General features: G+C 37.7%; 1 protein-coding gene across 1 annotated transcript in view; it reads left to right on the top strand.

Moving 5' to 3' along the window:
- Window positions 1-15,072, top strand: part of LOC306854234 (protein furry homolog) — a 62,686-nt gene that overhangs the window by 33,071 nt on the left and 14,543 nt on the right. The window contains exons 29-47 of the mRNA XM_079392073.1: window positions 1,299-1,453; window positions 2,097-2,196; window positions 2,323-2,494; window positions 3,274-3,530; window positions 3,626-3,772; window positions 3,909-4,077; window positions 5,935-6,025; window positions 6,211-6,293; window positions 6,731-6,881; window positions 8,866-8,969; window positions 9,467-9,649; window positions 10,448-10,649; window positions 12,085-12,206; window positions 12,330-12,517; window positions 12,594-12,685; window positions 13,372-13,973; window positions 14,109-14,206; window positions 14,310-14,480; window positions 14,614-14,754. Of these exons, the coding sequence (XP_079248199.1) occupies window positions 1,299-1,453; window positions 2,097-2,196; window positions 2,323-2,494; window positions 3,274-3,530; window positions 3,626-3,772; window positions 3,909-4,077; window positions 5,935-6,025; window positions 6,211-6,293; window positions 6,731-6,881; window positions 8,866-8,969; window positions 9,467-9,649; window positions 10,448-10,649; window positions 12,085-12,206; window positions 12,330-12,517; window positions 12,594-12,685; window positions 13,372-13,973; window positions 14,109-14,206; window positions 14,310-14,480; window positions 14,614-14,754 (3,228 nt within the window). The remainder of the gene's footprint in view (window positions 1-1,298; window positions 1,454-2,096; window positions 2,197-2,322; window positions 2,495-3,273; window positions 3,531-3,625; window positions 3,773-3,908; window positions 4,078-5,934; window positions 6,026-6,210; window positions 6,294-6,730; window positions 6,882-8,865; window positions 8,970-9,466; window positions 9,650-10,447; window positions 10,650-12,084; window positions 12,207-12,329; window positions 12,518-12,593; window positions 12,686-13,371; window positions 13,974-14,108; window positions 14,207-14,309; window positions 14,481-14,613; window positions 14,755-15,072) is intronic.

Raw genomic sequence — 15,072 nt, 5'->3', positions numbered from 1 at the left:
CACTCTGAAACAACATGGCCCACATTCATCCTCATTAGCTCCTTTAGCGTCGATAGCGCTAAACCAACACAACCATCTTTGAAATGATTCTCATAGTATGCCTTTTGACCCAGTGCAAATTTGCTCAGGGGCTTTTCGTAAGATAAGCCACTTTTCTTAGATGTCTCTCTCGCTCTCTCTTTCTCAGCTTGTGAATGAATGATATGTTGTTTTCATTGTTCTGCAAATGTTGATTCTTGAAGTAAAAGTCTGGCTTTGTGCCCTGAAATATTTTTGTGGAGTTAGAACAAGACACTACCATTCAAAAGTTAGGGATCGTTGGCCACGTACACACTGCAGGTTTCAGGAGTGACAACCACATTTAAATGCCGGAGTGAGTATACACATGGAAATTATCGTTCCATATGTGTACGGAACAGCAGTCACTCCTGCATTTATAACCATAGCAACATTTTGGCGTCTTGTTGGAGTGAATACAAATTCAGCCGTTTGTTACTTATTTGCCATTTTTTGGATAAAGACTCTTTTTGATAGACGACGTGCTGTGTTTTGTTTATGCTCGGGTGGCTGCTTTAGAAAGCGCTGTCTTGCAGTGTTGCCATGTCCTCATATTTACAAGCGCTTTTAGGCATGTTGTTTGGTCTTAGCTCATAAAGCTAGGCACTTAATGGAGTTAATAAAGTGGTCTGTTGCGGATATAAGATGTATGATTTTTTTTGGTGTTATAAAACATAATGGGTGTTTTAGTGTTTTTTTGTGCTTGTCCTCGTTTGTTGTTGTTTTTTTGTTTTTTTTCCTATGAAGATCTGGCAACACTGACATTTTACCGCAGGGCTCATGAGCCCAACTAGTCCCATGTTAAAAATGTGCTAAGACTATTTTTTTTTTAGCATCTCACATACAAACGAAGATGTTTAAATATGTCATTAACAACTAGTTGTTCAGTTCGGTTCCATACACACTGCACAGAATTGGTTGTCACTACCTGTATTTTTCGGGAGTTAATGCAGTTGTCACTCCCGTATTTTAGGGAATTATGTGTGTACAGAATATGATTAAGGAGTAAAAGGTGAACTGACAACCGAATTTAGCTGCAGTGTGTACGTGGCCAGAAGATTTTTCAAGTGTCTTTGATAGAAAGACAATAGAAAGCTCAAAAGAACAGTATTAATTTGAAATATAAATACTGTGTATCATTATAAATGTCATTGTGACCTTGTTCCTCCACCAAGTTGGTTTTGTGTCACCATTCACATCAATGGATAACATACGTGATCCTCTGATCTGATTCTCCTCAGGTGCATCAGCTGGGCTGTGAGGTTGTGGTTCTTCTACTGGAACTTAACCCAGATCAGGTGAATCTGTTTAACTGGGCCGTGGACCGATGTTACACTGGCTCCAGCCAGCTGGCCTCTGGTTGCTTCAAAGCCATCGCCATTGTCTGTGGTAGCAGGTACGCTGGGGCCTGAAAAGCCAGAGGAAATACCGAATTTTCCATTTTAATGCATATTAAACAATTTAAAAGTTTGAGATCAGTAAGATTTTTTTTTCTCTTATGTTCATGAAAAATACAGTAAAACAGTAATACTGTGGAAAAAAAATTGCACTTGAAAATATATATATTTTTCTATTTTAACAAATTAAAAAATGCAATTTATTCCTGTGTTTTTTTCCAATTTATTTTTATAAATAGAAAGTTCAAAAGAACAGCATTTATTTGAAACAGAAATCTTTTGTTACATTATAAGAGCATTTACATTACTTTTGATTAATCTAATGAATCCCCATTTAATAAAAATACTAATTTCTTTACAAAAAATAAAAAAATAAATCTCACTGACCCCTAACTTTTAAATGTATTTAAAAAAAAAATTAATTGTAATTTTTACTACTTCTCTTGCCAGATTTCCCACTATTCAATAGAGCTTTGGCAGAGTTTGCCTGCTTTCTTTCTCATTAATCTCACACATAATTTGTTTACGTGTATAGTGCCAAGACTAGATGTGCCTTTAGACTGAAGCCTCTCATTCACATATTTAGCAAACCAAATCTATGTGTAACTTGTTTTTATGTAGGTCTTTTGTTTTCTGTCACAGAAACTACTCCAGTGATATTGTGACTCTGCTGAACCTTGTTCTCTTCAAAGCGTCCGACGCAAACAGGGAGATCTATGAGATCGCTATGCAATTTATGCAGGTCAGAGAGAGAACATTGTCTGCCAAAGAAGTGTTGCAATAATAGAAAGTGTACTGGATTAAATGGCGTGTTTGTGTACTAATCTGTGTGTGTGTGTGTGTGTGTGTGTGTTTTCTGGTTGAATAGATTCTAGAGGCCAAGCTGTCTGTGTATTCTAAGAGGATTGTGGAACAGAAAAGTGGTGCTATCCTGTTTGGGACACATGGGCCTCTTCCGCCCCTCTACAGTCTCTCTGTAACCCAGCTTTCAAAGCAACTTGCCAGAATGTACCCTGAACTCACCCTGCCCCTTTTCTCAGGTATAAAATGGAAGGACAGAGATGAACAGTGTGTATGTGTATAAATGCCACTGCTTCTGTTGTAGGTGAAAACCCCTAAAACTTTTAAATGCAAAATGTGATCTTAAAGAGTTCTGTTGACCGTATCTGTGGCACAATGTTATTTTATTATTATTTATATGCTACTATAGGATTAAGTAATATTTTATTAGCTTCTAGCTTTATATTTTTACTTTAAACTTTTTATTTCCATTAGGTGTTAAGGCAAAATGTTTAAATGTTTTTCATCTTATATTTATATATTATTTCATATTTATTTTAATTCAAATATTTTAGTAGTTTTAGTTAATAACAATGCTGTTGTGGCATGCTGTGATCATGGAAAATAATTTTGAATAATTACCATTTAAGATGTTGTCACACTATTGATAAAGTAAAACCATAACTTTAAACATTATACTGGAGAAGAATGAAGGAGAAATGTCTCTGTAAACCAATCTTTCATGTCACACTGAAACTGTGTAAATCTGGTAGCCATTGACTTTCATTTTTGCCATACTATGAAAGTCAACTATAACTGTTAGGTTACCAACATTCTTCAAAATATTTTCTTTTGTGTTTAACAGAAGAAAGAAGCTCATTCAGGTTTGAAAAAATGACAAAATTTAGATTTTTGGGTGAACTACCCCTTTAACTTTACATTGAACCACCAGCAAATTTAACAAAACATGCAGAAACACCATTCATATTTATGAATGTATATTTATGAAGATCTAACTTTTTGTGTCTGTCATCTCTAGAGGTGAGTCAGAGATTTCCCACCACTCATCCAAACGGGCGTCAGGTCATGCTGACCTACCTACTCCCTTGGCTCAGTAACATCGAGCTGGTTGATGGAGGCCTGCTGCCCACTGTCCCGAGTCCGAGCAACTCTGGAGACAACAGGAAGGGATATACTCACAACACCTCAGCACCTCACCTGCTCCGAGGCACAGGCTGGGGGTCACTGCAGGCCTCCTCTCTGGTCCTAAACAACCTCATGTTCATGACCGCAAAGGTATCACTGAATCGCTGTTACTTTAGTGTTTGCTAGACTCTAAAGCTATGGATATCAATACAGCATATTGAGTTGTGTGCCTCTGTGTGTGTTAGTATGGGGACGATGTCCCAGGTACAGAAATGGAAAACGCTTGGAATGCTCTGGTCAGTAATGAACGGTGGACTCATAACCTGCGGACCACAATGCAGTTCCTCATCAGCTTATGCGGAGTCAGCAACGACACCTCTCTTCTGCCTCATGTAAGTTGTACATTTATTTTTCATTATGTTTTGGTTTGGTGTCAGGTTTGATCAGATTTTATTGATAAAGCAGGTCATTTGGTTGAAGAATGAAAGTTCAGTTGTCAAGTTATGTTTGTCCTCTATTTATGCTCAGATTAAGAAGGTGGTGATCTACCTGTGTCGCAACAACACCATTCAAACCATGGAGGAGCTGCTTTATGAACTTCAGCAGACAGATCCTGTGAACCCCGTGGTGGTGCACTGTGACAATCCTCCATTCTACCGCTTTTCAGCAACAAGCAAAATTACCACCACCACTTCAGGTATGTATACTAGAGAGTTTGTGTGAATATATATATATATTCACATTCACATCTTCAAATTAATGTACAAACAACATAAAGACTAAAGTATATTCTTCAATATTTGTTTAATGGCATCTTTTTTTTTATGACTTAAGGCCAGTATCACTGATACCAATACTGATTTCCCTACCCCCCCCTTCAATTTTTACCTATTGACTATAGCCATTCAACATTACAGTATAATTCAGAGATATCAATTTTAACATTTATTAACATTTATTATCAATTTTAATATATAGATCAGGGTTCCTCAAATCTTTCCCTGGAGGTCCAATCTGCTGCAGAGTTTAGCTCCAACCCTGATCAAACTCACCTACCTGTGATTTTCTAATGATCTTGAAGACTCATTATTAGCATGCTCAGGTGTGTTTGATTAGGGTTAGAGCTAAACTCTGCAGGAATGGCCCAGATTTGAGGATCCCTGATATAGATGAATCCTTAAATCTATAAAAGTTATTTTTTCCTCTTTTTTTTTCTTCTTTGCATTTAGATTAAATATAACACTTTTAACTGTTATGTAAAAAAGACTTACATAATAACAGTTTGTGTTTCATGGGAAAAACCAAACCCCACGTAAAAACAACTCATATTTATTTTTATTAATAATTTATAGTAAAACTTTAAGCCTACTTTTTCACAGTAATAATTAGTCTACTGCAATGTCTTAAAGCCCAATTATAGGCTATACTTTAGAATTATGAACTGAAGGGGCTTAAACGCGTACAAGGTATTTCAGGGCCGCTCACACATTCAAAGCATATTAAAAGCATTAAAAATTATATTAAAACATTAAAGCATATTCAAATTTTTAACCCATGAAAAAAGAGACAAATCTAGTTTAATTTCTGTTCCAATTAAAGTACACGGACCTGGGAGTAAGAGTATCCTACAAAAATAAAATAAACAACAAAACCTTTTACATCTCATTACATTTATTAGGCCTGCTTAATGACACCATAAACTAAAGAAAGTATTAATATGAGGGTAATATAGATTGTAATGCCTTAAAAATATTACACTTTCAAAATTGCCTCCTTAACACGGCCAGAATGGCACGTTGAGAAACAGTTCAAATATGTTGTCTTAATGCAGTCAAACTGCGCGTCTTTACATGTAAGTTACCAAATAAACGTGGCAAAAAACACTGCCTTAACACGGCCAAAATGTGCGTGTCTACACGCACAAAAGGAACGCGTTCAAAATTACCGTGTTAACGTGAAAAAATTGTGCGTGTTGATGCGGTCAAATTTCACATGTGTTGATGCGGTCAAATTTCACATATTCCATTTGAAGACTTTTGGCTCCGACGGCCTTCCATACTGCTCATATAAAATATATTACATGCACACACAGTTTGAAGGCAGCTTTAATCGCCTTTTTGGTAACATCACGACTTAACTGAACACGACATTGCATGCACGTAGTTTATTTTGCGCTTTGATATGAAATGATACAGGCTACCGTTTCCGCGCTCGTTTGACTAGCGCCTGACGCTGAAGTGAACTGGAGCATGTCTGAAATGTCTCCCATTTGATGTGGTCGTAAAGACGTTCTACGACTGAATAAATGCACTTCTTGTCAAGAGAAAAAGTGACAGAAACAGCAGTTGTGAATGGGGTGGCCAAACCTAGCTCCGCCCCTGCGTTAATTGCGTTAAATATTTTTTACGCGTTAAACTGAAAAAATTAATCGCCTGCATTAACGCGCTAATTTTGACACCACTAATATATATATATATATATATATATATATATATATATATATATATATATATATATATATAGAATTTATTTTAAATACTGTATGTCTCTAAAGGTCCACCTTCCTGCTGCAAAACTTTGGTGTGTGGCCAGGAAAACATCCCTGACACAGATGACTCGCCAGTCACAAAGGAGTGTGATGACAGGTATGTGCCACAAACCACACTATTTACATATGTGCCTTATACTCTCTTATCTCCTACACTCTTTCTATAAATGTAATTTTTTGCTGGGTCAACTTGCCATACACTTCCCCTGGAGCAAAAGATCAAAGGCATGTTTATATTTGATACATGTATTGACAAAAGTCTTTTTTTTCTGTCCACCAAAGGCTGAGCAACATCTTACGAGCACACAACCGGCTGGAGTCCCGGTATAGCAGCAGTTCTGGAGGTTCCTATGATGAGGAAAAGAGTGAGTCAAGTTTATAGCTTCAACAAAAGGGCAAAACAGTTCAGGATTGATTGATATTTACTATATGCAGTGGAGGAGCTGGAACTGGATGTCTGAAATGCTTCCCCTTTGGCCGTGGATGTCGAGACAGTTCTGGCCCGAGGATGTTAAATATTATCAATAGCTTTAAAGTAGTAAAATAATTCAGACCTTTCTTGAATTTGAGATGCTATTTCTGATAGCCAGCTCAGGTAATACATTTCAGCTTGGAATAGCTTAAGCTTAATGGTTTTTGAGCATGATTGCTTTAGACATGAGGTATGGCAGTAATGGAGTTTGTCTGTCTACATACCACTCATGCTTTGAGGGTAAATTCCAGTTTTATTGCAAGTCACACGGATGAAAGCATACCTGTCAAGGATGGCGTGTTGTTTTTAACCTTTCTGCTTTGCCTGCAGGTGAGCCGCTCCCACCATATGCCATGTGGCTTATGAGTGTTCTGGATACCAATCAGCCGCTTCCTCTTCCCATGCCAGTTAACGGAGGCTGCTGGGCACCGCTGGTCGATTATCTACCTGAAACAGTCACCCCACGAGGACCCCTCCACAGGTCAAACTTCTGTGTTTTATTTTATTTTTTATTTTTTATTATTATCATTATTTACTTAATTTATCCGTTTATCCACATGTTGAACACAATTATTGGCACCCCTAGAAATTCTTATGAGTAAAATATCTCTGAAGTATATTCCCATTCATATTCACAATTTTGAGCACTCCAGGGTGATTATGAACATGAAATTATCCAGCCATGGCTTCCTGTTTCACATAAATATAAATAAGAGGGAAAACAAAGCCCAAATTCCCTTAATCATCCATCACAATGAGAAAAACCAAAGAATATATTTCTGATGTGCAGCAAAAGAAAATTGAGCTTCACAAATTAGTGAAGTGGCTTTAAGAAAAGAGCTAGAGCAGTGAAAATTCCCATTTCCACCATCAGGGCAATAATTAAGAATTTCCAATCAACAGAAAATGTTACGAAACTGCCTGGAAGAGGACGTGTGTCTATATCGTCCTAATGCACTGTGAGAAGGAGAGTTTGAGTGGCTAAAGACTCTCCAAGGAGAATTGCAGAAAATTGTTGAGTCTCGGGGTCAGAAAGCCTAAAAAAAAAAATGTCAAACAGCCCCTACATCACCACATGTTGTTTGGGAGGGTTTCAAGAAAAATTCTCCTAGCTCATCCAAAAACAAACTCCAGCATATTCAGTTAGCAGACTTCAAATGGGACTGGCTTCTATGATCAGATGAAACTAAAAAATGAGCTTTTTAGCAGAAAACACTCAAGATGGGTTTGGTGAACACAGGGATAAAAAGTACCCCATGTGTACAATTAAATATACTACTGTATTTTTGATGTTGTGGGCTTGTATTTCTGCTGGAGGTCCTGGACATCTTGTTTAGACACATGGCATCATGGATTCTATCAAATACCAACAGATAAAAAATCAATAAGTGACTGACTCTGTTAGAAATCTTATAATGGGCCATGAACCGTACAAGAATCCTAACAAAAACCTCAAAACCAACACAAAAATGGGTCACTGAGCACAAAACCAAGCTTCTACTCTGGCCATTCCAGTCCTCTGACCTGAACCCTGTAGAAAATGAGTGAGGTGAACTGAAGAGAAGAAGCACCAACATGGAGCTGTGAATTTATAGGGTCTGGAGTGATTCTGGATGAAGGAATGGTCTCTGATCTCTTGTCAGGTGTTCTCTAACCTCATCAGGCATTATAGGAGACAATTTAGAGCTGTTAAACTGACAAATGGAGGTTTCAAAAAGTATTGAATAAAAGGGTGCCGTTAATTGTGGCCAATGTGTATTAGAGAAAAACATTTATTTCATAATGATATTTCCACCCATTTTAAATTCTTATTATCCAATGAAAGGTTTGATTTTTGTGAATTTTTAAAATAAAAGATCAAAAGGATTAACAATGCAGATTAATTTTCACAGCCTTCTTTAATCATATTTACCAAGGGTGCCGATATTTTTGGCCATGACTGTATGTATTTATTAATGATGTTGCAATAAAACAGCCATAAAGTAACAAAAGCAAATCTATACTTTATATTACGTAACATCTTTTTATTCAGATTTAGATTAAATGCCGAAGTCTTGTAGAGAATTACATACAAGCTTTTAAAGCGCTGTAACTTGAAACTCGTTAAATTTAATCTCTCATCATAAAATGTGATTCTCATCAATCCCACGGATTATGTAATCCTGAAATCTTAAAGCACGTCACTCTGCAATTATCAGACAGATGGAAAATAGATGATCAGAAGCTACAGTGCTGTCGTCAGTCCCTTTGACCCGAAAAAAAAAACATGATAACATGTTGCCAATGTTCTTTTTAACATCTACTTAGGAACTATGATAACAATGGCCATCATCAACGTAATGACAAAACCAACATACTCCCAGTCAGTCACAGCTGTGAATATGTTCTGTTCTTTTTGAAAGGTCATTGCTGGTATGTGTTTTTTGTTCATGTACTGAAAGACCAGTGTGTTTTGTCTGGTGCAGGTGTAACATAGCGGTGATCTTCATGACGGAGCTGGTGGTGGATCACAGTGTGAAGGAGGATTGGGCCCTACACCTCCCTCTACTTCTCCATGCCTGTTTCCTGGGTCAGTAGAGCCTCTGTGTTCTGTTCTCATCTCAATTTGGGGCATTTATCAGGGATTACACCATCTAGATTTAGGCTGCAATGCTTGAGTCAGGTGTTCTCAGATGAAAAGTGCTGCTTTTACTGTAGTACATGGTATTTTTATAACAAAATGGATTTGCTTTTGTCTTTTTTTTTTTTCATTTATCTAATCTCATCTGAACTATTGCATCCCTCAGTGTGTCTTATGACTACAACTATGTGGCTTGCTATGAGAATAATGTTGTCGGTGAAAGCAGTAGCTGCTATCTCCTGAACATGTAGGATGGACCAACCTTATCTTTTTTTAGAAATATGTGAAATATTTGTATCCCTGCGGATTGAGATTCAAAACAACATTTAGGTGTTGAAAGACAAAAATCTCTTCCATACACCCCCCCCAATGGACGTAAACAATAATGAATGAGTGTAAGTACAAATGTAAACCTTTAACTTTAAGAATGTGACTCTTTTTTTTAGGTATGGACCATTACCGCCCAGAGGTGTTCGAACACTGTAAGAGGCTCGTCTTGCACCTTCTCATCACGTTATCTTGCAACAACAATTTCAGCCTCATTGCCTCTGTTCTGCTAAACACCAGAGATGCCAACAGCAACAAGAGCCTGACTTTCAAACCCTTCTACCAACCTGGGTTCTACACAGGTACTACACTTAAAAAAAATTTTGTGTGGTCTTTGGTAATCAAACTTCCAATGCTAGTGCTAACAGGGGTCAGAAGATACAAAAATTATAACACATACAAAGCCTATGATACATCTAACTATATAAGGTTCAAATAGGTCATTTGAAACTATGCTGCTGCTGAATTAATTTTGCAACTATGTTTTTACATAACTGTTAGACCTTGAAATGAAAGGCAAATTCAATTTTGAATGCTTTTTACACATTGTGAAACTCTACATTTTATTAAATGTTGTGAAATTCTGCCTTCAATGAGACAAATTAAGCAACTTTTCATTAATCCTGTTTATCACTCCCTCCTTGCATGAACACTTACTCATTGGCTTTGGTATTTGACACATAGCTTTGGAGAGTGCAGTCATGTTGAAATCCTGTGGAGGGGTGGAGGGTGAGAATTCTTATCTGTGCAAGAACAACTTCTGGAAGTACAGCCAAAAAATTATATGCACACAGAGCATCTAAAGGTCTGATTAGAGCATTCCTATGGACTATTTTTATCTTTTTGCTCCAAAGGGACGGTGGTCTCAATATTTTGTATGCAGTTAAAGCATGCCCAGGCAAAGTCAAAATGATGATAAGATGACATTCGCCAGCCCCTGTCATAACAGCATAGTGATTGTTATTTATTTGGCTCATTTAGGAATGTTATCACTCTATTTGTCTTGCCCAAATATTTCAGTTGAGTAAGTTAAAATGTGGGCTCATCTTCGGAGCTTGTTCCTTCCCAAACATTTTACTCACCCTGCGTGTGGTGTTCAGGTGGTGTGGACTTCCTCCGGAATGGCCAGGCATCTCCGATTCCTGATTCTGGCCTCAGTTCCTCTTCTACATCGTCCAGCCTGAGCCTCGGAGGCAGCAGCTCCAATCTTCCTCACCTGGCCCAGGAAGAGGTGGAGCAGATGGAGAGCAGCACTGAAGATGATGAGAAGAGCAGCAAACTCATTGAGTTTCTCACTACCAGGTACAAGAACCTACAGTAACACAAGTTTGGGATCATGTTTGTTAATTTTTGAAGAAATTAATACTTTTGTTCTGCAAGGATGCATAAATTGATCAAAAGTTACAGTAAAGACATTTATAATGTTACAAAAGAAATCCATAAAATCCATTTTCCATAAAAATATTGAGCAGCATACCTGTTGTAAATATTGATAATGATAAGAAATCGTGAGCGCATATTAGAATGATTTCTGAAGGCTCATGTGACACTAATAGCTGCTAAAAAAATCAGCTTTGCCAAGACAGGAATAAATTATATATATATATATATATATATATATATATATATATATATATATGTTAAAATAGAAAACAAAGAGACTTCTTTCAAAACACTAAAAAATCTGAACGATAGAGTTCATATCATGATAGGTACAGTAAATGTTGGGATGCTTTCATTATATTAAATTTATGTTATACTGAACTTAACAAATGAAGTGTTTAAATATTAAATAATTGTAATAGGGCCCAGATAACCTCTGCACTGTTACTTGTTCTTTACTGGTTATGTAACTAAAATGAAAGGTCATTTCATGTGAATATTCCAGAGCTGTTCAGGAACTGATTCAGGAAATGACACATCTGACACGTCTTACATCTGACATCTCTCAAGATGTTACAGACTTGTATGTTGCATTTCATCAGTCTACATCAGAGCGGTTCTCACTGGGGTGTTGCTTAAAAGGGCGTCCATCTGATGTTGGTGCTGGTGTTGGTTCTTTCAGACTATGTTCACACTGCAGACAATTCCAGATTGGTTTTCAAATCACATTTTTAAGACTGGCAACACTGTTATTTGCTCATGATCAGGTGGATCTGTGTGGTATGTGCAGTATAGTTATTTTCTGCCATCATCTTTGGTTGCCAAATGAAATATTGATTTCATTATTACTGGAAATATTGATAACTGGAAGTATTTAAATGATTATTATGGTGTTGGTCAACAGAGAAAAGCAGTCACATTTGAATTGGATATGAAAACTGGATTTGAGCTGCTAGTGTGAACAAGTTTTTACAATATGTACAGAACAAACTTCTTTCTTTTTTCACTTAAATATTAATTCAAGCAACAGTATTTCTTGCTTTATCTTTAAAAGGTTTCATGCATGTTCACCATGCATGTTTAAAATATTTAATGTACAGCAATTGATTAGTAAGTTTATTTTAAGTTTTGACTGAGGAAAGTTCAATCAAAACTTAAGAAACAGCAACAGATTTGGTGGTTTGCAGGGAAATAGCATCTTTTGGCCTAGTCTGCCATCTAGTGGCAGTTTTTGCCACAAGCAAGTAATATTCAAACATCGCAATGCTGTCAAGGCATAAGCAGCTTTTCCTGTCATTAACAATTTATACTGCATATGTAAGACATCATATAAATAATCGTGTGGTTTGTTTAGACCTTTTGGACCATTGTGGAGCCATGAAGACATCACTCCTAAGAATCAACACTCCAAGAGCACCGAACAGCTCACCAACTTCCTGAGACATATAGTGTCTGTGTTCAAAGAGTCCAAATCAGGTAAGTCACATTTGTCCTAAGTCATTTCAGTGTTCATCTACATCAGTATGGTGTAGCTTGTGACATTCATCTAATTTTAATGTATATCCCTATATTTGCATGCCATGTTTTATGTGTTTGTAGACATTCGGCTTGAGCAGCAGTTGAGTGAAGTGGCGTTGCAGATGGCTCTGTGCAGCTCCTCCAGACATTACGCTGGACGTTCCTTCCAGGTGTTCAGAGCTCTGCGGCAGCCCCTCTCAGCGCTGGCTGTGTCCGACTTGCTTTCACGCTTGGTGGAGGTGGTCGGGGAGCACGGGGAGGAGGTTCAGGTGAGCTTCTGCTTCTGTAATGACTGTTCTGACTGATTCAGTGAACGAATAAACTCAGACTGCATCTTCTCCGCAGGGTTATGTGATGGAGCTTCTCCTCACTCTTGAGTCAGTGGTGGATAATCTAGCTGAGTGCCTGAAGAACAATGACTTCTTTGTCATACTACGGTAAGTTCCCGTTATACAACATTACTTCTGTCAGGACCACGATCGCCAAAATGATTGACACTTAGCATACAGTTTGGTTTGGCAGTTTGGTTCTGTGTTGGGCAAAAACTCCCTGCCCATCCATGCAGCCTGTCATGAATGAGCAGGGAGAACAGCAATAGGGTAAACAGAGCAGATACCATTAATGTACTTAATGATATTTAAGTGTAACATATCTATATCAGAAAGCCAAGTCCTGAATGTGGCGAAAGAAGGAGCTGGGGAGGGAGGAGGGTAATTTGCTCCTGAGCAAGCTGCTGAATAATACTGAATAGACCTTATATTGGAATGCTATGATAGGTGTGGTATTGGTAATATTGTAGAGTCACCCAATGCAGGCTTGACTCACGTGGCCTGTCAGAACTAACCCTATACCCTTTATTTATGTAAAGCCGGATAAATGAAATAATAACAAATAAGTCAGAATTTTTTATTTTTCTTTATTGACAAAAGGCTTGTAGTCGTTTGTGTACAATAGGTTGCTCAATAAGTTTTTATAATTGTTGATTGTTTAGAAGCCTTTGCGTATTAAATGTTGTATATGAAATATGATAGAGTAGGCTTTAAAGGTTTAGAGTCTTCTAATTTCAACATCAAAAGTCCAAGAGGCTTCGATGTTTGTTAGTGATCAATCTGTGTTCCTGCAGGGCATCTTCGCCAGATCTTCCATCCAGCGGCAAGTTAACACTAAATCGTAAAAGCACCAGTCAGCTGGACCTGATCCCAGGATCAGGCACTGCTTCTGAGCGAATACTCCTCCAGCGTAGCTACTCCGTGCCTAAGCGCTTCGGTGAGCCTGAGCGTTCCTCTGAGGTTCCTCGAAGTGCCACCTTGGACCGCATCCACCATCATCAGAGCAATATCTCCAAGCTCAGATCCCTGTCCTCATCATCCTCCAGAGACAACGTGGTCTCCACCGACCCAACCAACGCCAACCATCCTCGCAACCTGCTGGCCACCATCTTTTGGGCAGTGGTGTCACTCATGGAGTCAGACTTTGAATTCGAGTACCAGATGTCCCTCATGTTGTTAGGGAAGATGCTAGGCCACATTTCATTGGATAAGCAGGAATACAGAGAAAAGCTGGAGAAGATCCAGATCCAGCTAAAATGGAAGGAGTTCTCTGGGCTTCAGCAGCTGCTTCTGAAGGGCTTTACCTCTGCAAACACTACAGAACTCACCTTGGAGATTTTTTGCCAGCTCACACCTGTCTCACGCCTACCTGTGGTGGATACCTCACAAGCCATTGGTAGACCTTTTCATTTCTATTACCAGCTAAATGTACCTTTCTTACATAATTCTCCATTAATCCACCAAAATTCATGATCATTTCTCATTTTACAGTAAGTAAGATTATGAAAACAAATCTGCTATTACCTTTCAGGTTTCCCATTGAACGTGCTCTGTCTCATCCCCCATCTTGTGTTACACTTTGACTCACCTACTCATTTCTGCAAGGACGTGGCTGAGAGAATTTCCCAGGTCTGTTACTGTTAACTCAACCACACTATAAATGCACTTTTATAGCTAATCAGAGAATCTGCATCACAATTTTTTGCTAAAAATCACTTATTTTGATTGACAGGTTTGCCTTGAGGAAAAGAACTCTAAGCTGTCCAATCTTGCCCATGTGATGACACTGTACAAAACGCACTCCTATACCCGTGACTGCTTCTCTTGGGTCAATGTGGTGTGCCGCTACCTGCATGAAGCGTTCAGCGACAGCACGCTTAGCATGGTTACTTACATGGCGGAGGTAGGAAGACTGCAAATAAAAGTTAATCTTACGACATTTGAAATTTTAATGAAAAAAGTATGATAAACAAGACAAGAATGTGAACATACAGGTACACATACTTTCAGGAAAACTTTCTGTGTTTTGATAACAGTTGTTGGAAAAAGGATTACCCAGCATGCAGCAAACTCTTCTGCAAATCATCTACAGTCTACTGAGTCACATGGACCTGAGTGGTATTCAAGCCAAACTCTTCAACATGGAGGTTTTAACAACCATAGAGAAGTTTGTTCAGGTGTGATTCCTTTAATTTATCACATACAGAATTTATTTATAGAACTTTAATTAAAATGTAGTCATTTACATATGCTTTTGACCATAATGACCTACAATGCAATGTTATTTTATATACTATTATATTAACATAATAGTATTTTATTTACTATTGTAGTATTTATTAATATTTTGAATGAGCTTTAATTAGCATTTTCAGTTATCATTTAAATTCAATTTTGTTAATTGTTTAACATTTTCTTTTCTTTTTTACATTTCTAGTTAGCTTTATCTTTTCCAGTTTTTGTCATTTTAATACTTTAATTCAGCTTATTTTATT

The sequence above is a fragment of the Barbus barbus genome (assembly GCF_936440315.1).
Source record: "Barbus barbus genome assembly, chromosome: 34".
Lineage (NCBI taxonomy): Eukaryota > Metazoa > Chordata > Actinopteri > Cypriniformes > Cyprinidae > Barbus > Barbus barbus.
The sequence above is the reverse complement of the archived record's forward strand: the minus strand, read 5'-3'. Positions and strand labels throughout refer to the sequence as shown.